The sequence below is a fragment of the Phocoena sinus genome, chromosome X (genome assembly GCF_008692025.1).
Source record: "Phocoena sinus isolate mPhoSin1 chromosome X, mPhoSin1.pri, whole genome shotgun sequence".
NCBI classification, from domain to species: Eukaryota; Metazoa; Chordata; class Mammalia; order Artiodactyla; family Phocoenidae; genus Phocoena; species Phocoena sinus.
In genome coordinates this window covers 118,695,800-118,719,019 of record NC_045784.1, presented here as the reverse complement: position 1 = coordinate 118,719,019, position 23,220 = coordinate 118,695,800, and the positions used below count along the sequence as shown (strand labels likewise).

General features: G+C 39.0%; 1 protein-coding gene and 1 non-coding gene across 5 annotated transcripts in view; one reads left to right on the top strand and one right to left on the bottom strand.

The window, feature by feature from the left end:
* ATP11C (ATPase phospholipid transporting 11C) overlaps positions 1-23,220 on the top strand; it is a 167,445-nt gene that overhangs the window by 84,028 nt on the left and 60,197 nt on the right. For all 4 annotated transcript variants that reach the window (XM_032619971.1, XM_032619973.1, XM_032619972.1 and 1 more), the window contains 7 exons: positions 10,838-10,966; positions 12,761-12,864; positions 15,010-15,060; positions 16,048-16,112; positions 16,465-16,546; positions 17,486-17,636; positions 18,193-18,390. In XM_032619971.1, coding sequence (XP_032475862.1) covers positions 10,838-10,966; positions 12,761-12,864; positions 15,010-15,060; positions 16,048-16,112; positions 16,465-16,546; positions 17,486-17,636; positions 18,193-18,390 — 780 coding nt within the window. The remainder of the gene's footprint in view (positions 1-10,837; positions 10,967-12,760; positions 12,865-15,009; positions 15,061-16,047; positions 16,113-16,464; positions 16,547-17,485; positions 17,637-18,192; positions 18,391-23,220) is intronic.
* TRNAA-CGC lies at positions 7,031-7,103 on the bottom strand. Its single transcript has one exon. It is a non-coding gene; the product is annotated as a tRNA-Ala (tRNA).

Here is a 23,220-nt window from a genome sequence, read left to right as displayed (position 1 = left end):
GGCAACCAGTAATCTCCTCTCTGTCTCTGTGGGTTTACCTATTCTAGATATTTCATATAAATGGAATCATACACTATGTGGCCTTTATGTCTGGCTTCTGTCACTTATTGTTATGTTCTTGAGGTTCATTCATGTTGTGGCATGTATCCGTACTTCATTCCTTTTGATGATTGAATAATACTCCATCATATAGCTATACCATATTTTGTCTATCCATTCATCAGTTGATGGACATTTTAGGTTTTTTCTACCTTTTGACTATTAGGAATATTGGTAGTATGAATATTCATGTACAAGTTTTTGTTTGAACACCTGTTTTCCATTATTTTGGGTATATACGTAGGAGTAGAATTGCTAGGTCATGTGGTGACTCTATGGTTAACTTTTTCATGAACCACCAAACTGTTTTCCACAGCACCTATATACCATTTTATATTCCACCAGCAACGTATGATAGTTCTAAGGTATTGTTATTTTTTAATATCTCAGGCAATTTAATTTTTTATCCAAATTAATAATTGTTTCATATTACCCAATAAGAGTCCTGTCAATAAAATTTTAGACTTGTCCACATCAAATAATATTTTTTGTTCCCAACAGGTCTTATTTTAATTAATAGTAAGGTTTACTTTTTAGAGCAGTTTTAAGTTCACAGCAAAATTGAACAGAAATTATGGAGTTGACATACACCCCTTTCTCCACACAGGTGCAACCTTCCTCATAATCATTATCCCCCACCAGAGTGGCATATTTGTTATAATCAGTGAACCTCCAGTGGCACATCATTATAACCCAAAGTCCATAGTTTAGATTAGGCTTCACTCTTGGTGTTACATATTCAGTGAGTCTGAACAAATGTATAATGACCTATATATACACTATAGTATCATACAGAATCATTTCACTGCCCTAACCATCATTTGTGCTCTGCCTATTCATCCCTCCCTCCAACCCGGGTCACCACTCTTCTTTCTACTGTCTCCATAGTTTTGCCTTTTTTCATAGTGTCATGTAGTGAAAATCATACAATATGTAGCTTTTTCAAATTGGCTTCTTTCACTTAGTAATAATGCATTTAAGTTTCCTCCGTCTTTTCGTGGCTTGATAGCTCATTTCTTGTGTTTTTTGTCCAAATTATTATTTTTATTTTTTTAACATCTTTATTGGAGTATAATTGCTTTACAATGGTGTGTTAGTTTCTGCTTTATAACAAAGTGAATCAGTTATACATATACATATGTTCCTATATCTCTTCCCTTTCGCGTCTCCCTCTCTCCCACCCTCCCTCCCTATCCTACCCCTCTAGGTGGTTACAAGGAACCGAGTTGATCTCCCTGTGCTATGCGGCTGCTTCCCACTAGCTGATAGCTCATTTCTTTTTGCACTAAATAATATTTCATTGTCTAGATGTACCAGTTTGTTTATCCATTCACTTACTGAAGGACATCTTGGGTGCTTCCATGTTTTGGCAATTACAAATAAAACTGCTGTAAACATCCATGTGCAGGTTTTTGTGTGGACGTAAGATTTCAGTTCATTTTGGTAAATGCCAAGTAGTGTGATTACTGGATCATATGGTAAGAGTATGTTTAGTTCATAAGAAGCTTCCAGGCTGTCTCCAACATAGCTACCCACTGTGCATTCCCATAAACAGTGAATGAGAGTTCTGTTACTCCATATCCTGGCCAGCATTCATTGTCAGTGTTCTGGATTTTGGCTGTTCTAATGGGTGTATAGTGGTATCTCATTTTTGTCTTAATTTGCAATTCCCTAATGACATATGATGTTGAACATATTTTCATATGCTTACTTACCATTTGAATATCTTCTTAAATGAGGTATCTATTAGGTCTTTGGCCCATTTTTTTATCAGATTGTTCATTTTCATATTGTTGAGTTTTAATTGTTTTTTTAGTATATTTTGGGTAACAATCCTTTATCAGATGGGTCTTTTCCAAATATTTTATCCTAGTCTTAAGGTATTATTTATTTATTTTTATTTTATTGTGTTATTGGGATAAAAAACACATAATACTAAATTTACCATCTTAACCATTTTTTAAAATTATTTATTTATTTACGGCTGCATTGGGTCTTTGTTGCTGCGTGTGGGCTTCTCTTTGTGGTGGCTTCTCTTGCTGTGGAGCATGGGCTCTAGGCGCATGGGCTTCCGTAGTTGTGGCTCACTGGCTTAAGTAGTTGTGGCTCGCGGGCTCTAGAGCCGCAGGGTCAGTAGTTGTGGCTCACGGGCTTAGGTGCTCCGCGGCATGTGGGATCTTCCTGGACCAGGGCTCGAACCGTGTCCCCTGCACTGGCAGGTGGATTCTTAACCACTGCGCTGGCAGAGAAGCCCTTAACCATTTTTGAGTATACAGGTCAGTAGTGTTAAATATATTCACATTGTTGTACGGCAAACCTCTAACCCTTGGTACACACTTTTCTATTTTCTGTTTCTATTACTTGGACTGCTTTAGAGAGATACTTTCTGTGAGAGAGAACTATAGTATCTGTCCTTTTGTGACTGGTTTATTTCGCTTAGCATAATGTCTTCAAGGTTCATTTATGTTGTGGCATGTGACAGGATTTCCCCTTGTTTAAGGCTATGTAAATACTCCATTGTATGTATATACCACACTTTCTTTATCAGTTAATCTGTTGATGGACGTTTGGCTTCCTTCTACCTCTTGGCCATGTGAATAATGCTGCAGTGAACACAGATATACAAATAACTTTTCAAGATCTTGCTTTGAATTACGTTAGATATATACCCAGAAGTAGAATTTCTGGATCGTATGGTAATTATATTTTTAATTTGTGCAGGAAACTCCATACTGTTTTCCATAATGGATGCACCATTTTATGTTAGCGTCTAGATTACACAAGGGTTTCAACTTCTCCCTGTCCTCTTGAGCACTTGTATTTTTCTGTTCTTTTGGTAGTGGGCATCCTGATGGGTATGAAATGATATCTTGTTTTGGTTTGGATTTTCATTTCCCTAACGATTAGTGATGTCGAGCATCTTTTCATGTGCTTATTGGCTATTTATATATCTTGTTTGGAGAAATGTCTGTTCAAGTCCTTTGCCCATTTTTTAATCAGGGTATTTGTTTGTTGTTGAGTTGTAGAAGTTCCTTATATATTCTGGATACTAACCCCTCATCAGATATATGATTGGCAAATATTTTCTCCTATTCTGTAGGTTACCTTTTCACTGTTGATTGTTTACTTTGGTCATGTATTCTCATTTTCTAATTTTGATCTTTGTCCTGTGCTTTTGGTGTCATGTCCAAGAAGTCATTGCCAATTCCAATGTCCTGAAGCTTTTTCTCCATGTTCTTCTGGGAGTCTAATGGGTTCAGGTCTCACATTTAGGTCTTTCATTCATTTCAAGTTAATTTTTGTATGTGATGTAAGAATCCAACTCTCTTAATACTTTTGCATGTAGATACCCATTTTTTCTAAAACCATTTGTTGAAGAGACTGTCCTTTCCCTATTGAATGGTCTTGGCACCCTTGTTGAAAATCATTTGGCCCTATATGCAAGAGTTTATTTCTCGGTTCTCTATTCATTGGCTTATGTATCTGTCTTTATGCCAGTCTTAATTTCTGTTGCTTTGTAGTATGTTTTGAAATCTGAGAATGTGAGACCTCCAAGTTTGTTCTTCCTTTTCAAGATTGTTTTGGCTACTCAGGGTTCCTTGAGATTTCATATGAATTTTAGGATTTTTTTTTCTATTTCTGAAACAAATGCCATTACATTTTGATAGGAAGTCCATTGAGTCGTAGATCACTTTGGATAGTATAGACTTTTTTTTTTAATTTTTTAAATTTTTGGCTACATTGGGTCTTTGTTGCTGTGCGCCAGCTTTCTCTTTTTACAGCAAGCGGCGGCTACTCTTTGTTGTGGTACGCGGGCTTCTCATTACGGAGGCTTCTCTTGTTGCGGAGCACGGGCTCTAGGCACGGGGGCTTCAGGAGCTGTGGTGTGCGGCTCAGTAGTTGTGGCATGCGGGCTCTAGAGCGCAGGCTCAGTAGTTGTGGCGCACGGGCTTAGTTGCTCCACGGCATGTGGGGTCTTCCCGGACCAGGGCTCGAACCCGTGTCCCCTGCATTGGCAGGCGGATTCTTAACCACTGCGCCACCAGGAAAGCCCGTGAAAGGGTGTTGAATTACGCCAAATGCCTTTTCTGCATTGACTGAGATGATCATGCAGCACATTGTTTATGTGTTGCATTACATTGATTGATCTTCATATATATATCCTTGGATCCCAATGATAAATTCCATTTGGTCATGGTGTATGATCTTTTTAATGTGCTGTTGATTTTGATTTGGTAGTATTTTAAGATTTTTTGTATCAGTATTCGTTGAGGAAATTGGTCTGTAGTTTTCTTGTACTGTCTTTTTCTGGTGATGGTATCAGGGAAATGCTGGCCTCATAGAATAAGTTTGGGGTTGTTCCCCGCTCTTTGATTCTTTAGAAGAATTGGGAAGGATTGTTATTTCTTCTTTAAATGCTTGGTAGAATTCTCCAGTGAAGTCATCTGATCCTGGGCTTTTCTTCTGTTTTTGATTCCTGCTTCAATCTTCTCATTAGTTTTGGATCTACTCAGATTTTTTATTTCTTCGTGATTCAGTTTTAGTAGGTTGTATGTTTCTAGGTATTTATCTATTGGCATATAATTGTAGTAGCCTCTTATAATCCTTTTTATTTCTCTGCCACCAGTTGTGATGTCTTCTCTTTCATTAGCTGTTTGCATCTCTCTTTTTTTCTTAGTCTAGCTAAGGGTTTGTCAATTTTGTTAATCTTCTAATTTTGTTAGTCTTCCAAAATTGTTTGTCAATTTTGTATTATTTTTAAAAGAATGTTTCTATATGAATATGGATTAAATTATAGAACCTAATGGAAATCAAATCCTCCAGAACAAGGGAACAAGATATGTGGAACAGAAAGAGAAGAAGGTAGGTGAAAATACCATTCCAAAATGATTCAGGGCTGTGGTATGAATTCATACAAAATGATACTCTCCTCCCTATACTTTTATCAAGTATTATCACTGCTGAATTATTTATTAAATACCTGGAATTCCAGGCATAAGTTGTCCATATCCCCAGCAATAAGTAAATTGTCTTACATCTTCTTATAGATGGGAGGAAGGCTACAGAGTGGGAGGGTTACCCAAGTTTGACATAAAATGTCTTTCTTCCACTCTTTTTTCTTTTCTCTGTTCTCTGCATCCCAGAGGGAGGACCTTGTGATGAATTAGAGTGGTTAGGATCTGAAGTTTCCAAACCAGTCGTAGAAACTCAGCTTTTTGTTCACACAAGAACCAAAGGCAGCATAAATGATTCATAGCATTAAATCTGTTGCCCCCAGGGCACGAAGTAAAATTGCAAAGCAAGTAAAAGTCTCCCACAACTCTCCTTTTCTCTCCTTTCTTCTTTCTGTTTTTGCTGTCACCCCCCACTGCCTTAGAAGGACCCCCATCTTCTACCTTTCCTCACCAGGCTACTTTTCCTTGAGGCTGACCTCAACAAGGTATAATCTGAATTACATCAGTTGATGCTGTTGTGTGAAATGCTATTTGATTGAGCCCGTTCTGGAGTATTTGTGTGTGGAAAGAGATGCCTATAAACTAAAAGTGTCCAAGTGTTTGATTGCTTGGCTGGGGAGTGTGGGGACTCTTGTTAAGCAGGAGAGTGACTTATTCTGTATCCTCAGTGCATTGGGAATTTTTTGAAGGGTTTTTCAAAGCTAAGGGGTGACTTGATCTTATTTTTTAAGAAAAGACAACTCTGGAGAGTGAGCACAGTAGAGGCATGAACAAAAGTAGAATGAGGGAAACCTGTTAGGTGGCTACTGCCGTAGTATAAGCAAATGATGATAAGAGCTTATATTAGAATGATAGTAGAAGAGATAATAACAGTAAAAATAGTTGTTAGCATTTATATGTTACATAAATATGCCAGGCACTCCCTTTTACATTCTATTAACTCATTTAATCCTTACTTTACAGCAGTCCTATGAAATAGGTACTTTTGTTATCCCCTCTTTACAAATGATGAAACTGAGGCATAGGGTGGTTAAGAAACTTGTCCACAACTAGTAAGTGGGAAAGCTGGGATTTGAATTGAAGCAAGTCTGGGTATGGCATCCATGCTCGTAAGCACAACTTTGTCCCTCCTGTCTCGTGATCAAAATAAATGTATGTATTCAGGATGTTTTTCGGAGGTAAAGTGTGGACTTACTGATGTATTCCATGTAAGAAGGGAGAAAAAGAGCAAAATAGAATAAAGATAGCCTCCTTGATTTTGGCCTGAGCAACTAGGTGCATAAAATAGTGCTATTAAACAAAATGCTGGTGCTAGGGGCTTCCCTGGTGGCACAGTGGTTGAGAGTCCGCCTGCCGATGCAGGGGACACAGGTTCGTGCCCCGGTCTGGGAAGATCTCACATGCCGCGGAGCGGCTGGGCCCGTGAGCCATGGCCGCTGAGCCTGCGTGTCCGGAGCCTGTGCTCCGCAACGGGAGAGGCCACAACAGTGAGAGGCCCGCGTACCGCAAAAAAAAAAAAGAATCCGCCTGCCAATGCAGGGGACATGGGTTCGAGCCCTGGTCCGGGAAGATCCCACATGCCGCAGAGCTACTAAGCCTGTGCGCCATAACTATTGAGCCTGAGCTCTAGAGCCCGCATGCCACAACTACTGAAGCCTGTGCGCCTAGAGCCTGTGCTCCGCAACAAGAGAAGCCACTGCAATGAGAAGCCTGCACGCCACAAGAAAAAGCAGCCCACACTCGACGCAACTAAAGAAAGCCCGTGTGTAGCAACAAAGACCCAACACAGCCCAAAATTAATTAATTAATTTTTTAAAAATGCTGGTGCTATTAAATAAGATGGAGAAGAATAGGTTTGGGGGAAAAGGTGGGGATGAAGGGAAATCAGGAATTCAGCTTGGGCCATGTTAATTTTTTTTAATATTTATTTGTTTGTTTGTCCACGCTGGGTCTTAATTGCGGCACGCGGGATCTAGTTCCCTGACCAGGGATCGATCCTGGCCCCCCTGCATTGCGAGCACAGAGTCTTAACCACTGGACCACCAGGGAAGTCCCAGGCCATGTTAATTTTGAGATTCCTGTTAGACAGCCAGATGGAATTGTCAAGCCTGGAGCTCAGAGATGTTTTAGGTGGATACAGAAATTTGGATGGAATCACATAAAGCATAGAGAAGAGAAACAGGCCTTGAGGAATTCCAATGGAAAAACACAGGTATTTGTAAGGGAAAGAGTGTGGGTTTTGGCATTAGAAATATTGGAAGAGTTTCTTCAGGTTTACTGATTATTTCCTTTGTATCCGGTATGCTTATAAGCCCATTGAAGGAAATCCTTACCTCTGATATCATGTTTTTCATTTCTAACTTTTCCAGTTGGCTTTTTTTGGGAGTTTCCATATTTATGCCCAAATTCCTCATCTGCATGTGTATGTTGTCTACCTTTTCCAGTAAATAGTTTAATATCTTAATCATAGCTGTTTTTCTATCCTTGTTTCATAATTCCAAAATCTGAGTATTTCTTTTTTAAAAAATTTATTTTAGTTATTGATTTTGGGCTGCGTTGGGTCTTTGTTGCTGCACGCAGGCTTTCTCTAGTTGCGGCGAGCGGGGTCTACTATTTGTTGTGGTGCGCAGGCTTCTCATTATGGTGGCTTCTCTTGTTGTGGAGCACGGGCTCTAGGCACGTGGGCTTCAGTAGTTGTGGCATGTGGGCTCAATAGTTGTGGCTCACGGGCTCTAGAGTGCAGGCTCAGTAGTTGTGGCACACGGGCGTAGTTGCTCCACGGCATGTGGGATCTTCTTGGACCAGGGCTCGAACCCGTGTCCCCTGCATTGGCAGGTGGATTCTTAACCACTGTGCCACCAGGGAAGTCCCAAAATCTGAGTATTTCTGAGGCTCGTCCTATTGACACCTTTATCTTTTGATGATAGGTCATTTTTGTCTTGACTTTGTGCATCTCATTTTTTTTAATTGAATTTTGGTCAGTGCATGTAAAAGAATGCTGGAGACCGAGGCAGGTAACCTGTATTTGTGGTCTGTAGTGGGCACACCTATTCTGTCAGCCAGCCCATCAGTGTTGGGGGTTGAGTCAGTCTGGTAAGCAGTTGGCTGGCTTTGGATTTTGCTGTAGCTGTTGATGCTTTCAGTACACCACTGGACTTTAAATGCCTGCAATGCTGGGCTGCCACAGGGATTTTCTCAGTGTCCCTGTTCCATTCTCTGCTTTCAGCAGGTCCTACATTCCTGAGACACAGTGAATGCCTCTCTCTACGCCCTTTCTCCTCCCCCAGTGGTAGATTGCTCTTTCGTGGGGTTCCTGGTGGGAACAGACTGGTTTCTTGGTTCTCCTACTCCATCTCAGTATTAGGCAGGTTTTAGGCACCTTTGCCTCAGGGTGGAACTTTCTCAGTACTCTCCTTTTTATCAGTGCTAGGTCCTCAATATGAGGGGGTTTCCTGTCCCATCCCTAGCAGCAGATGGCTTTGCTTCTATCTCCCCACTAGGAGTAGTTACGTTACCCTGAATTGAGACTGTGCCCGGGAGGGTTTCTTGCCTTTCTCTTAGGCACAGATGGCTTTTACCTCATATGAGAGAAGGGTCCACAGTTGTAGCATATTTTATGTCTGTTCCTCCACAGCAGTCATTCACAACCTGTATGCCTGTACCAGTGAGGAAGGCTCTTTTAGGCCTCCTGTCCTCATGCTATCTCATGAGCACTCAGTGGATGCCTATAGAGAACTGATACGTGCTTATGGTCTCCTCTTTTCTCTCAGGCTTGCAGAGGTTTGAAACTGTCACGTTGGCCCCTACCAAGCCTTTTGCAGTTGGTTAAAAATCTAGTTATCTTCTTCCTAGGCACTTTTATGGCAGTCGTCTCTTCCTCCTGTGCTTCGTCAACTGTGAAACAGTTTATTTCTCCTCTCTCTCCTCAGAGGGACTTTTCACCCTTGAAATTCAGTTCATTTGGTTGCCCTGCAACCTCAGCTCTATGATGAACTCCAAAAAAATATGATTCTGTTGATTATCTGGCTTTTCCTAATATTTGTGACAAGGGATAGTGATGTTCTCTTGTGGCTTTGTACATGCTAAGTGGAAACAGCTCTAGAGTTGATTGTCTAACTGGACCATGTCGTTCCCTTTCTTTAAAAGTCCTTTCCCAGTCTCCCCTTGCCTTCAGGGTGAGGCCTAAACCCCTGACCCTGACCTGTCAGGACTTTTGTGATCTGGCCCCTGTCCATCTTACCAGCCTTAACTTGCACTCCAGGTGCAGGGATCTTTTCATTTCTGAGCGAATCATTATCAGTGTTGTAGAAGAAATTCTGTTTGTGGTTTTTATTTATCAGTGCCTGAGAATCATGTTCCGTTCTTCTAAGATGCTTTAGGATTTTGTTTGTTATTTTTCTTCTGTGTATATAAGCATAGATTGTGGCTTTGTGTAAGCAACAGAAGTGTTTGTGTATGTGAGGAAGGAAAGATCCAAGAAAATAAAGTATTATTTACAAATTAGTTCCATTATTGATGCTGTTGCTCTTGGCTACTGATTAAGATTGGCAAAGAAAATAAAATTGTTCCTGAATAGACCTTGAAATCCTCATCTTCATCTGCCAAATTGTGTGTAGCAATTTGAAGGCAGGTGTGTCATTTGTTAGTTCAGCATTTCACAACCAGTGTGCCAGAGTTGGTGAGCCAGATATTGTGACTGACTCTCTCCTAAAGTGGGTTGTCTTCTGTCACCAGCAGCCTCCTCCCTTTATCTGGAAGTGCTGTACAAAAGGGTTACTTATCGTTTTCTGTGTGTGCCACGGCATGGAAAATGTTGGAATGCACTGGGCTGGATAATTTCTTACATCCTTCTAAAAAAATTTTATGACTATTCATAAGTTGGAAGTAAAGCAGTTGTAGGGTATTAGTAATAATTATAATTAGCAACTACCAGAGGGTGAATATATGCCAGGCACTTTACGAAACACTTTACCTGTATCCTCATTTCATACTCCAGCCAATCCTATGAGGTAGTTGAAATCATCAAAGACACTTAACCTAAGGTCATATAGTTAAGTGGCAGAGCTGGGGCATAAAGTCAAGTAGTGAAGATCTGTGTTTTAATCATCATGATTTATTTCCTACATTATTAAGTTATGCGCTAGAAATGGTTCGTGGTTTCTTCTCTCATGTTTTTCCTCTACTTGAGCTTTGGGTACTTGCTCATAGCAGATGAATTGTTGGAAAATGACCTATTTGAAAAACGTTTTTTCAAATGTTATGGGCAACATAAACACGTCTCTAAGCGAGATTTTCTGAGCACTGAAGAGAGAACTATGACCCCAAAATAATAGCTGTTATCACTTGGAAGGCAAAGCATTTTGAAATATTTATCTATGATGCAGAGTGGGAATGTGGCTGACCAGTGTTCATGAAGTGCTCAAGTTAAGATGTGTAGATTTTCTTGATTCATTCATGAAATGATAATGGCCATTCTCTTATCAAACACCAATGCCAGAAACAACAGAGAGCAAAAGGGTCCCTGGGTGCTGAAATCATTTGTTAGAGATTAAAGTTCAATACCAGGGTAATCTAAAAGCATCCTAAGTCATTGTAACCTTAAAGAGGATTCTGAACGTTGAGTGATATTCTTTCATGACCTTTCACATGGTATAGGATGCTGAGACAGTCTAAGCTCTAGAGGAGGAGAGGTCTTTTGCTACTGTTTTGACTTTAGTTTGAGGTATAATGAATGCTTCGTTTGGAATTAAGAATATTTATATTTATTTTGCTCTCTCTGCTAGGTAGGTGATGTAGTAGAAGTACAGGCAGATGAAACCTTTCCCTGTGATCTTATTCTTCTATCATCCTGCACAATTGATGGAACCTGTTATGTTACTACTGCAAGTCTCGATGGGGAATCCAATTGCAAGGTAATGGAGATTAAACCTTGCCTAAACATTTTGAGCTCAGGATAGTTAATCATACAATACTCCATCCCACTGCCCCCTAATCTTTTATCTTATTTTTTCCTGTTTGTGTAAGTGTTGTATTTGAAGACAGCTTTTATATAACTGTCTTTGAACTTCTAAGCAAATACTCAACTTTGGGGGAAAGGGTGGTGTTGGGTGAGGAAATCCACACCCCAAATAAAAGCCACCACATTTTTGATAGCACTGTTTGCATTTCATATTGACACTAACCCATTCAATATTTTATTTAGGCTTTTAAAAATGAAAGTAGTCTTAGGCTGAAACTATATAACTATGAAAATAACTTCACCCTAAGGTACTCTAACCTTACAGTTTGATCTGTTTTTATTTTTAAAGTGATGACTATCTTCTTGAAAAAAATGTTTATTCCTGGCATATAGAAAATCTAACCTGGAATGGTTTGACTACTTTTTGAAAATACCTTAGGGTGTAGTTTGACAAATATTTGCTTTATTTCAACTAGGAAGAATTATAAATGTGTTAGAGTAAATTTGTTCAAACTGGGGGATAAGTTATGTCCCTGGTACTTTCCGGCACTGTCAGTTCTTGGCTATCATCCAGAGCTCCACAGAGCATGAACATGTATCCTCTATATGCTGCCTTTAAGGAAGAATACTAATGTGCTCACCTCTGTGTGTATCCTTGGGGGCTTTCCTCTGCTTGTTTATTCCATCTGGAGTTGAGGACCAGGACTCAGTATGTGGGAAAGGAACTTAAATGCCTGTTAGATAACTAATTTTTTTCCTCAGGGGCATGGTGATGAACTAGTCCCATTTAAACTACTGAAAAACAAAGTTGTATTTGAGGGAATGTCAAGATAAAAATCGAGAAATCTACCTAAAGATTTCCTAATAGGGAAAAAGTTGTTTAGAGGCAGAAAACTTTCAAGTGGTTTCATTTTCCAATTAAGTTGATCTGATAAATCAGCTAAAAGTACATAGGTTTTCCAAGTCAGGAGATAGTTTCAAATGTAGCTGAGGCAGATCCATAATATTCTCCAAAGACTGTGCACAACAGCTTTCCCTTCAGCATAAGTGGTGCAGTCTTTGAATCTGCGTCAGCCCTTCTTTGATGATTTATAAATGGGTTCATTGGAGCCTGCCTTGAGTTCTGGGTCAATCAAGTAAGTACATAATATACATTAGTAGAATATTCTAACTGTCTGACTAAGGCAAGACACATCATCTCCCAGCTCCTTACATAAATTGTAGCCACTCAAAGCATTTTCAAGATCATTAATTTTGCTGTTTGTATAATGGAAACTATTGATGAATTTTTTCTTTCTGTTAGCAAAAATGTTAGCATTCTTATGACCGAAAGGGTTATGTTCAATTCTTATGTGTATGTTAACATCACCATACACTATGGTGAGCAAAACAATAGGTCTCAGTTCTATAAATAGGAGAAAAAAATGCATTAAATTTTTCATGGGGTTTTCAGTTAATTATATGCATGCTGCAAATGGAATTCTCTCTGCTGTCAGTATCAAGAAAAGTTTTTAGTTTTCTCATTATCTTTGAAATCCCCTTGTAGCAGAGTTATCTTTCTAATTATTTGTAATATGTTTTAAGAATAATACCATCAAGTTTATTTAGTTGGAAATGTGCATCAATATTTGTATCATTCTGCCAAAGCCTCTTACTAAAAACATACAGTGTTCATGAAATCAAGTGGGTATACGATTACACTTTTTTGGGGGGGGCTGTTTTTGCTTTTTCTTCTGCTTACATCTAGACACATTATGCGGTACGTGACACCATTGAACTGTGTACAGCCGAATCCATTGATGCCCTCAGAGCAGCAATTGAATGTGAACAGCCTCAACCTGACCTCTACAAGTAAGAATTACCTGGTTTCATTTTACTGCTGTCTGATGGCTTTGCTTCTCTTTGCCACCAGTATTGCAAAGAAACACCCACCATTTACCAGCCTCCTTGCGTTTGTGTTTTTATGAGCTGTTCCTTCCTTCTGGCAGGCAAATGAATCAAATCAGCCTTGTTCACTACCAGCCTAAGATAAATCATTGTGGGCCCAGGCATCTTACTTGTGGTTTTTCTTTTATTATTGTTATTTGTAGACATGGCCATCCATCACATTTTAAGATTATGTAATCCCGTAAGGCTGATCTATCAAACTCATGCATTAGCCAGAGTTAATTTAAACAAAAATAAACCACTTTATGTGTCATCCAACATTAAGAGAGAAGGAGATATGGAGCCATGCAATTAGTAGGCACTTTGCCCTTTTTTATGAGGATCATGATGAACTGAGTATTGTATATAGGCTGTTTCTTGCCCAAAGTGAACAGTTAAGTTGAGGGAGCAGTGAAATGGTGTGATTTCCTCTATTTTGCTATAGTTAGGCTTTCTGGAATAGATTTACTCATTCACAGTCATTGTGGGTTGTCAAAAAATTTGGCATTTGAGTTTTAAGACTGGTTACTTTGGTTGATTAGAGCATGGTGTTAATGAGGATAGAATAATAGGTTTTATCCCCAAGTGGGCCAATTAATTATATTCTATTCCACCTTTACAGATGGCATCCATCACTCATGCCAGCCATCTGGTTAATGAATGCTGTTGGTCATAATAGGGGACCAAATGGCGGGATGTGGCTTACAACAGTGCCCAGTAGTGGAAAAACAAAGTATTCATCCTACTACATGAATAATACCCTCCCTCCTTCCCCTCACTCCTTCTTTCCTTTTTCCCTTCTTCTTCTGTATCTACCTTGATAGTAGGAACTTAGAATCACAAAGCAAAATAGCTGTTCCCTGCCTTTAGGGAACTCACAGTTTGCAAAGGGGATAAAACAGTAAAGCTAGGCTTACAGTACAGTGAGATAATAAAGGTGAGTAAAAGGCCCATAGAATCACAGAAAAGGGAGTGACTGATTTTGCCTGAGTTAGACAATAATATACATCCTTGCATATTCATAGGGTAACTCCTAAATTTCAGTTACCTTAAATAAGAAGGAGATTTTTAGTGAGGGAAGGTTATTCCTAATTTCTCTAGACTAGATTGAGTACCCTTGGTATGTGACTTCAGAATACCTTGTACTTCCACCACCCTAGCGGTCATCACTTACATTGTAATTGCCTGATTGTCTGTTTTAGGGCAAGGAACACATTTTTCTTGCTTATTAGCAAACATAGTAATGGTGCAATTAATACACGATGAATGAATGAGCAGACCTTCATATTTTGTGTGTTTAGTAATAATCAGTTTTTCTGAAAAAATTCTAATGTAAGTTATAAAATACTCATAACATTCTTGTTAAGGAGGATTTAGAGCTTTTTACCCTATTTTTCAGAAATGTAGATTACCATATGCATAGCCATATATCTGATCACTTGGTCAGATCAAGCTCAGTATTCAGATCAGCTGCAAGACAGTTTGGAAATTTCCAAGATGGTAATCAAGTGTTGCCTAATGCAGGTGGTTCTCAAACGGTGACCCCAGGCCAGCAGCATCAGCATCGCCTGGGAACTTGTTGGAAATACAGATTCACATTCTTACCTGAACCATAAGCTTGGGGATGGGGCCCAGAAATCTGTGGTTTAAGAAGCCCACCAGTAATTCTGATGCATGCTCAAGTGAAAGAACTACTGAACTAATGGTTTTAAAAGTTGCTTTAGCACCAGAAACCTTTCTTCACATGAATGTGAAATAGAAACCAATTATTTATATGGAGTATAGATGAGAGGGGTAATGTGTGCATGCACGGTGCCAAGTAGATCTTGAAAATCAATTTAGAATCTTTGTTTACATTCTTATAATCCATAATATTTTTAAAATTAGTTGAAAATGTTACATACCATATTGGTTCAACTTAACTTTTTTTAAAAAGAAAGACAATAGGCGTTCATAGTTCATTGTCTTATCTCTACTTGGATTTTTTGTATTTTGATTCATTCCCATATTTGGGGCAAATAGATTTTATCTAGATATAGAAACACGTGTGCTTTTATGTTCTTTTTGCAGGTTTGTTGGCCGAATCAGTATCTATAGTAATAGTCTTGAAGCTGTTGCCAGGTTAGTTTATAATTCCTTTAATCTGTCCTTTTGGGGGCAGCAATGTTTCTCTTTTAAGCCCATTAAAATAGTTGAATACTTTCCTCTATAGAAAGGGATGTAAAGGTGAATAACCCTGGAGTAACTAGCCACTAATGGGTCTTAAGTAGCTGACCTTGTGATTGGTAGCAGCTCAGAGTGTGTGTCTCCTGGGAGAGGGGTGGTGTTGGAAGTGATGCTGAGGGTTTCTAAAATTGTAGAGCTCCAGACACTTTGACCAATAATCCCAAATATGTTCCAAGCACTGTATTTATTGTCCTTGGCTGTGCAGTGCCTGACAATATTGGAAGTATATCTGGAGAACAGTGTGTTAAGGGAGAGTAACTTAGGCAGGAGATAAAATGCTGGGAGAATTAGCTGGACTTAAGTAAAATGAAAGGTTTAATCATTTATAATGTAACAATTCATGGAAGAAGGGGTGTTTTCTTCCCTCTTCCATCAATCATCCAGTAAATTATCTCAACTTTTCCACTTGGCCTTTATAGCCAATACTCAAAAGGGAGTTAAAGAAACACCGGGTGCCCAATGATCCCCCAAAAGGCGTGTTTACTCTCTATAAATATGGCAGTGTGTCTTTCCCACCTTGACATTTGCTTTCCCAGCCTTTTACTGTCACCTTTTCTTTCTGTTTCTTGATGTCTGCTGTTCTGTCCCGTTCTTGTCTTGCGGTCTGTGACTCATAATCCTTTTATCTCTGTGCATCTCTTTACCTCTGTGTGTTGCTGGCTATTCCTGTACTGTGTGTGCTTCCATCTGTGCTGTACCCTCAAGTAACTTCAGAGGGAAATATCTTTCAGCTGGTCCTGTGTTAGTAAGCATATGACATAAGTAAACAGATACATTCTGAACCTTCTGGAGATAGATGTATGTTAGGGCAAAATATGTCGCCCAAGTTGATGGTGCTATTTGTTGGGCTGTTTGGATAAATTGTGTTCATTTTTTGTTTAGGTCTTTGGGACCTGAAAATCTCTTGTTGAAAGGAGCTACACTAAAAAATACCAAGAAGATATATGGTGAACGTTTTTTAAGATATACTTACTAGAAATATGTCTTTTTTTTTGAAATATGTCTTTTAAAGCCTGTGCCTAAACAGTGCAGTTAAAAATTGAACATGGCATTTAATTCCATTTAATCTAAGCCTATTTTTAGGTGTTGGGAATTTATAAGATGGTAAACTAACTTGAAAACTATGACAAACTATGTAGAATTAAAATTACACTATAAATGATATATCAACTGGTGAATAGAAGAGAGTTTAGAATTCCTACTTTTATAGAGTGAAAAAATTGGTAGATCCAACTGGGTGGGGAGTTGGGTTGGCAATCTCATTGGAAACCTAATTTTCATCATATTGTTATTCCTTAGGAGTTGCTGTTTACACTGGAATGGAAACCAAAATGGCATTGAACTACCAAGGGAAATCTCAGAAACGTTCTGCTGTTGAAAAGTTAGTGTACACCACAATTTCTTTAGTTGTTATTGAACTGAAATTACTTCTCAGTAATTCTAAATAACAACCATAAGCAAAAACAACATAACTTGTAATAGTGCTACCATTTTGAGTACTTTTTGTGTTCCAGAAACTGCTCAGTGATTTGTATGTCTGATTTGGTTTAATCCTCTGAGCAACTCAGAGTAATTCCTGTTAGCCTGTCCACTTTATAGATAGAGAAATAGTCGTAGAGATGATAAGTGATTTACCTAAGCTCACTTAGCTATTCAGGGGCAGGGTTTAGTTGAAATTTATTCTCTTTTGCTGCTGGATAATGGTTTGGGGTCCTCTTGTTGCTATATGTGAGGAGGTTGTACAACACAGATAATAGTCTCCTGGCAGATACTGAAGTGGTACATGACACACACCTTCAAGCCAGTCGCCACTGGCACAGACCTCACTCTCCTTTTGGCATGGATATCCAGTATATCAGTGATACCCTGTCCATAGCTGTACTTTCAGACTAAAAGAATCCACACTAAGCTTGCAGGTTTCACATTTGCTCCTCTACCCTCTATCCCAAACCTTTAGGATTCAGGGAAATGGAAACAATCTACTCCTTCTATAAGGATGGAGTAGGTAATGTGTGTGTGTGTGTGTGTGTGTGTGTGTGTGTGTGTGTGCGCGCGTGTGCGTGTTCTGTCACTTTATAGGGTCCTTACTAAAGGTGTGTTGAGCCATTGCACTTTGGGTTGGGGCTAGGGCTGGCTTTTCCATTTTACCACTCAAGAATAACGCGTTAGCAGTGATAACAGGTTCATCCATACAGGTCTGTGCTATGGTTACACATCGTACACAGGAGAAGCTTTAGAAAACTGAACAGTTTCGTTTATACCTGGTTGATATCCTTAAGTAATTAAATGGTTTTTAAATCCATAATATCTTATTTTTCAGATCCATTAATGCCTTCCTGATTGTGTATTTATTTATCTTACTGACCAAAGCTGCAGTATGCACTACTCTAAAGTATGTTTGGCAAAGTACCCCATATAATGATGAACCTTGGTATAACCAAAAGACCCAGAAAGAGCGTGAGACTTTGAAGGTAATTTGTTTTATGCTGAAAATTTTAACCCTAGCACATTGTAACAGAGACACCCTTTATTGAAATGCTGTTCAGATAATGATACCTTTGGTATTTGGGTTTTCTCTTGGTTGAATGGTAGCCCCAAGCCATTAACTGTTTAAGAAATGTTAGAACTTTTTGTTTTAACCCTAGGCATCTATCCTTGTTTTTAATTCTTTGGTTAAGAGTTTTAAGCAATTAGGCAAGAAGGTCTGACATGTTAATGTATTATGAACTTGTGTTATATCATGATAGGAACATAATGGGTGCCTACATTCATATTGGGGGGTGGGAGGAGCAGAGAACTTAAGGAAGTGAAAAGTGTTAAGTCAAGGTACATTCGCTGAAGAATAGTGACAAAATTCAGGGTGTTGTAAATGTTGTTTTCATGTACTGTGAAAATGTTTACCAATGATTACAGTGTCGTTGGGAAGAGCAGTGCTTTCAGCGTTGAAATTAAAAGATAGAAAGTTTATATTACACTTGCTTGATGGAACTGTGCATATAATCAGCATGAACTATTTCTTTTGTTTAGGTTTTGAAAATGTTTACCGACTTCCTGTCATTTATGGTTCTGTTCAACTTTATCATTCCTGTCTCCATGTATGTCACAGTAGAAATGCAAAAATTCTTGGGCTCCTTCTTCATTTCATGGGATAAGGACTTTTATGATGAAGAAATCAATGAAGGAGCCCTGGTTAACACATCAGACCTTAATGAAGAACTTGGTCAGGTTAGAACTTATTTTTACTTAAAATAAGTTAACATAGTGAACTTATTTCTTGTAGTCTGGATTACCAATGTATGTGACCATTTCACATTTGGAAATGTGATTCAACGAAAATTCCTTTATGCAGGCATGTAACAAAGGCAAGCGATGTTTTCATAACTATAACGTCAATTATTTTGCTGGCATTTTGAAATCAGTGTTTTGAAAGAACACCAATTTATGTATTAAATTTGAACGTTATGGAAATTCTCTTTAAAACTCACCTGGTGGTGTTGCTAGATTATGGGCTATTGCTTTGGAACAAGAAACATGTAGTCTTCATCACCATCTGTAATCATTTAGGGATAGACTATGGGACAGTGGAAATAAAGCTATTTTATAAATGCATTTTGTTCCATAAACAAAATTGACCAGAGTTGTCCTATGGACATTTTCTTTGTACATTTCTGATCAGATGGAATATAGACCTAGAAAGCAGAGTTGTTTATTCCAGTGTAAGAATTTAAATGAAGGGGAAATGTGAGGGCGTGCACTCCTCTAAATGCTTTTTGCTTCATATACCAAGGTAGTCCAGGCTTTGACCTCGCTGCTAACCCAGGTTGTTTTCAAATGCAGTGCAGTCTAGCTGTAATTCTTCAAGTGATGACTTCTTTGGTGCTTTTCTTATCAGTATTGAGAAAAGTTTTTCCCTTTGTCTGAATTTACTGTGTGTCGTGTAATGATCTTCACAAGCTGAGGGGATTTTTTGGCTTGCATTTAATTCTCTTGATATTTAGAATGTCAAGACTGTGGAAATATCATTTCTGTGACTGGGAGATGCAAATTCAGTTAATGGAACTGTATGGCTGGAATAGGGCCTCATACTCGTTTTGAATGGTGACGATTTGCGCCTGTGCCTGAAAACTCTCCTCGTGAATTCGGCCCCCCTCCACCCCCACTCTGTATTTCTGTTCTGTACACAGCCTTTGACCAAACCAGAGTGCCCTCTTGACAACTACAGTCACAAGGGGGAAAGGACTCTCCAGATATCATTATGTTGAAACCTGACTCTAGGACTCCGGGATCCCAGACTGTGGCATCTGCATTCCACAGAGATACTGAGTCACTAAGGATAGAATAAGCAATGAATGAACGAATGCTTTTCCCTTAGATATTGTTCCCAGAAGTTTCTTTTGTAGGTCACTTCAGCTGCCACAGCTGACCTTAGCCTTTTTAAACCAGAAGTTTTCATCCAGGGAAAGCTGAGTAGAACTACTCTAGTCCCAACAAAAGGTATCAATCTGCGGCTTTTTTGCATGGGGAAAAAAAATGAGTTATAAGCCACCTCTGGTGAACTTATCCCTGACAGCTGATTTAGTTGACTAGATCTGCCTATTCTAAATCCAGTGCCTGGCTATATGGATTAAGCTACCCAAGGGTGAACATGGCTAGTCCCAGGCTACTGCAAATAGAACAGCCATCATTCCACATGTGGCACCTAATTCTCACCAGAGACAGGCAGGATATCCAGGCCAGATCTCCACCTCAGCAGATTCCATCTTACCTACGGGAACGTAGTCTTGTTCCTATCATCTAGACTTATTCACACTGCAGAACGTAAAGTAGAGCTTTGGGTGATGATGTAGTCAGTTTGATCAGTGAAAAGAAACTACAGTTTTCATTTCAGCCACCACTTCTTTCCCCCGCCAAAACTTGCTTTTCTGGATGTGACTGTCATTTAGTCACTTATGAGGTAATAACCAGACCACCACTTCAGTTTGTACAGTGCAAAAACAATTTGCCATCATGATCAGCTTACATGTGTAGAAACTACCTAAATGAAAATGCAAAGAAGTCTTGAAATGGTTTCTTAGGACATTTAGCATTTCATGGACCGGTATACACGAAATTAAGTGTAACCAGTTTCCTCCTTGATGAGTCATAATTTAAAATCTGTAGGGCTTTTATGTTACTTAAAAGCAGTGTCAGTTAGTTTCGATCAATACCATTGCAAACACTCGCTTAACCTCTTCCAAAGTGACCCACATTGGTATTAAAAAAAAATAGGAAGATATGTTTAGGACAGTGTTGCTCTTTGACTTGAGAAACAAAAAGAAGTAGACTGCTCAGTTCAATTGTAAAAGAATGGGGTCTTTTATGATCAGACATCAGTCCTTTAGACAGCCAAATGGTTTCAACTTTGAAAAAATGGTGGGGGTAGCCTCCTCCTTCATATCCCCTCCCAGTCTCGCAGCTATGCCCAGTGGTGTGTCAGAGTATATACTGTGATTCCAGTAATTCAATCCAGTGGTTATATATTAAACTTCTGTGTTACCTAAGATATGTTCTTGGTACTGGGGTTACTATTATGAAGTAAGCGAGAAACCCTTGAGTTGTTCAACATCTAGTTGGGGAAACACACATATCGTACCCTAACTACAGCAATGTGACGATAATCAGAAAAATCAGGGAATGTGAAATGATGGAAAGAGTCTAGTACTGTGTGATTTTGGTCAAGTCAACAGCAATGACCATCTACATCTGTATAACACTTACAAACATATTTAGTAATCTTTACAGCCTTGTGCAGCAGGTTTGATTATTTAAGGCTAATATTTAATGTACAGAGAGATGAGGAGATTTTTCCAAGGTCACAAATTTAGTAGGTGGTGGAGCCACAACTCCAGTCCAAGTTCTTCACTAGGTTAAACAATGTGAAATTTTTGGACCAATTTTGACCTGTAAACTAGGTGATTTCATATGTGTTCAACCTTTATTTTAGGGCCCTTTCTATTCTGAACAGCTATCTCACTTTAGGCTTTCTATCCATAAATTGATGGCTTTGAGCTTGCTGATAGAGAAGGGCCTTTCCTGCAACTGGCTCAAACCTACCACTAAAGAGGAAGAGGCTGTTGAGAGTCAGAGGCAAGCAGTAGCCTCTGACTTGTCGGCCCACACTCTCCTTTAAATATGAGAATACTTTTTAATAATAGCCAATCCTCTCCTCCCCTTGTTCTGAGTATAGGGCATATATTAGATCAGTGGTTCTCAAAGCATGATCTCAGGACCAGCATCACCTGGGAACTTATTAGAAGTGCACATTATCTAACCCCACCCCAGAGCTACTGAATGAGAAACTCTGGGGATAAAGCCCAGTGATCTGAGTTTTAACAAGCACCCTCCTAGTGAGTGTGATGCCGACTACGGTTTGATAATTACTCTATCAGGGTATAGTTGGTTGGCCTATACCTGTGAGATTAATTGTACACAGATCCATAGTGCACAAAATGTTATATATAGGCAAGCACTTTATTTAAATACACTTTACTTTTATTTACTTATTTATTTATTTATTTTTGGCTGCGTTGGGTCTTCGTTGCTGCACGCAGGTTTTCTCTAGTTGTGGCGAGCAGGGCTACTCTTCATTGCGGTGCATGGGCTTCTCGTTGTGGTGGCTTCTCTTGTTGCGGAGCATGGGCTCTAGGCGCACAGGCTTCAGTAGTTGTGGCACGTGGGCTCAGTAGTTGTGGCTCTCAGGCTCTAGGCGCGCAGGCTCAGTGGTTGAGACGCACGGGCTTAGTTGCTCTGCAGCATGTGGGATCTTCCCGGACCAGGGATCGAACCCGTATTCCCTGCGTCGGCAGGCGGATTCTCAACCACTGTTGCCACCAGGGAAGTCCCTGCACTTTATTTTTTAAAGCTATTACCTCTGTCATCTATAAAAGATTTCGAAATGGGTTAATGTTCATCCAAGTGCAGGAGCCGCAACAACACAGGACAACCTTCAGGGGGAAAGGAAGGTTAATAATTTTGATCAGAAAAAAAACCCAAAGAATTTCATTTTAACTGGAAAAATCTAAATGATACAGGAATAATACCACTTGGATTAATTTAAAGAGAGAATTCAAACTTGGCTGGCTAACAGGAAAAACAAGAGAAGACTGGAATGCTATATTTGTGCCAGTGCTGCTACCGTGAAATGCTTTGAAAAATAATTAGAAAGCAACTACTGCTGCAGTTCATCTCTTTCTCCCTTACATAATAGAAACCTTAATCTTGTACTGATGCTTCTTCCTGTCAGCCCATAATTTTAACTATTTAAGTATAAATTTCCAAAAAGGAGGATAAAATTGTGGGTTTCCAAAAGCCAGATGTTATAAATAGAAGAGATAAAAACTGAGATAAAATGCTCAGAATGGCTTATTTTACATGGGAAATTTATCTCATAGCCTATTTTTTCTATTATTTATGAAAGTATGCTTATACTTTAACCTATCGTTATAAACTCTACTCCTTCTTTTAATTTGGAAATTTTTTGGAGGAGTATCTGAAAATATACATAGTACGTGGAAGAAATTCCATTTATATTTTTAATTATCATTGACTTACTATGTCTAATTAAGTAACATTATTTCCCCATCTGTCTATATTCTGTAACTCTTATATACATTCTACGCCACAATGCATTTTACTTCAATCCAGTATATTTATAGAAAATTTTACTTTTCAAAGAAAGGTTTTGTTACATCCCAGTTAGTTTAAGTTCCTATTCAATATGTTTTCTGTGCGTGCGTGTGTGTGTGCGTGCGTGGTCGCGCACGCGCCCGCGTACGTCAGTGTGTCAGAGAGAGAGAGAGAGAGAGAGAAATAATGGTCAGTAAATTGTTTCCCACTTGGAAAATTGACTTTTCTTATGTTAACTTCTTTATATCAAAACAGGTCGGTGTTAAATTGAAGGGGTCTTAGTTTGATAAAATAACCACGTTTTTCCTGCCTATTAATCTCCTACATTTGAGTAAGTCTACCTTAGACATGTGATACTATTTCAGTATCTTTAAAAATACTTCCTCATTT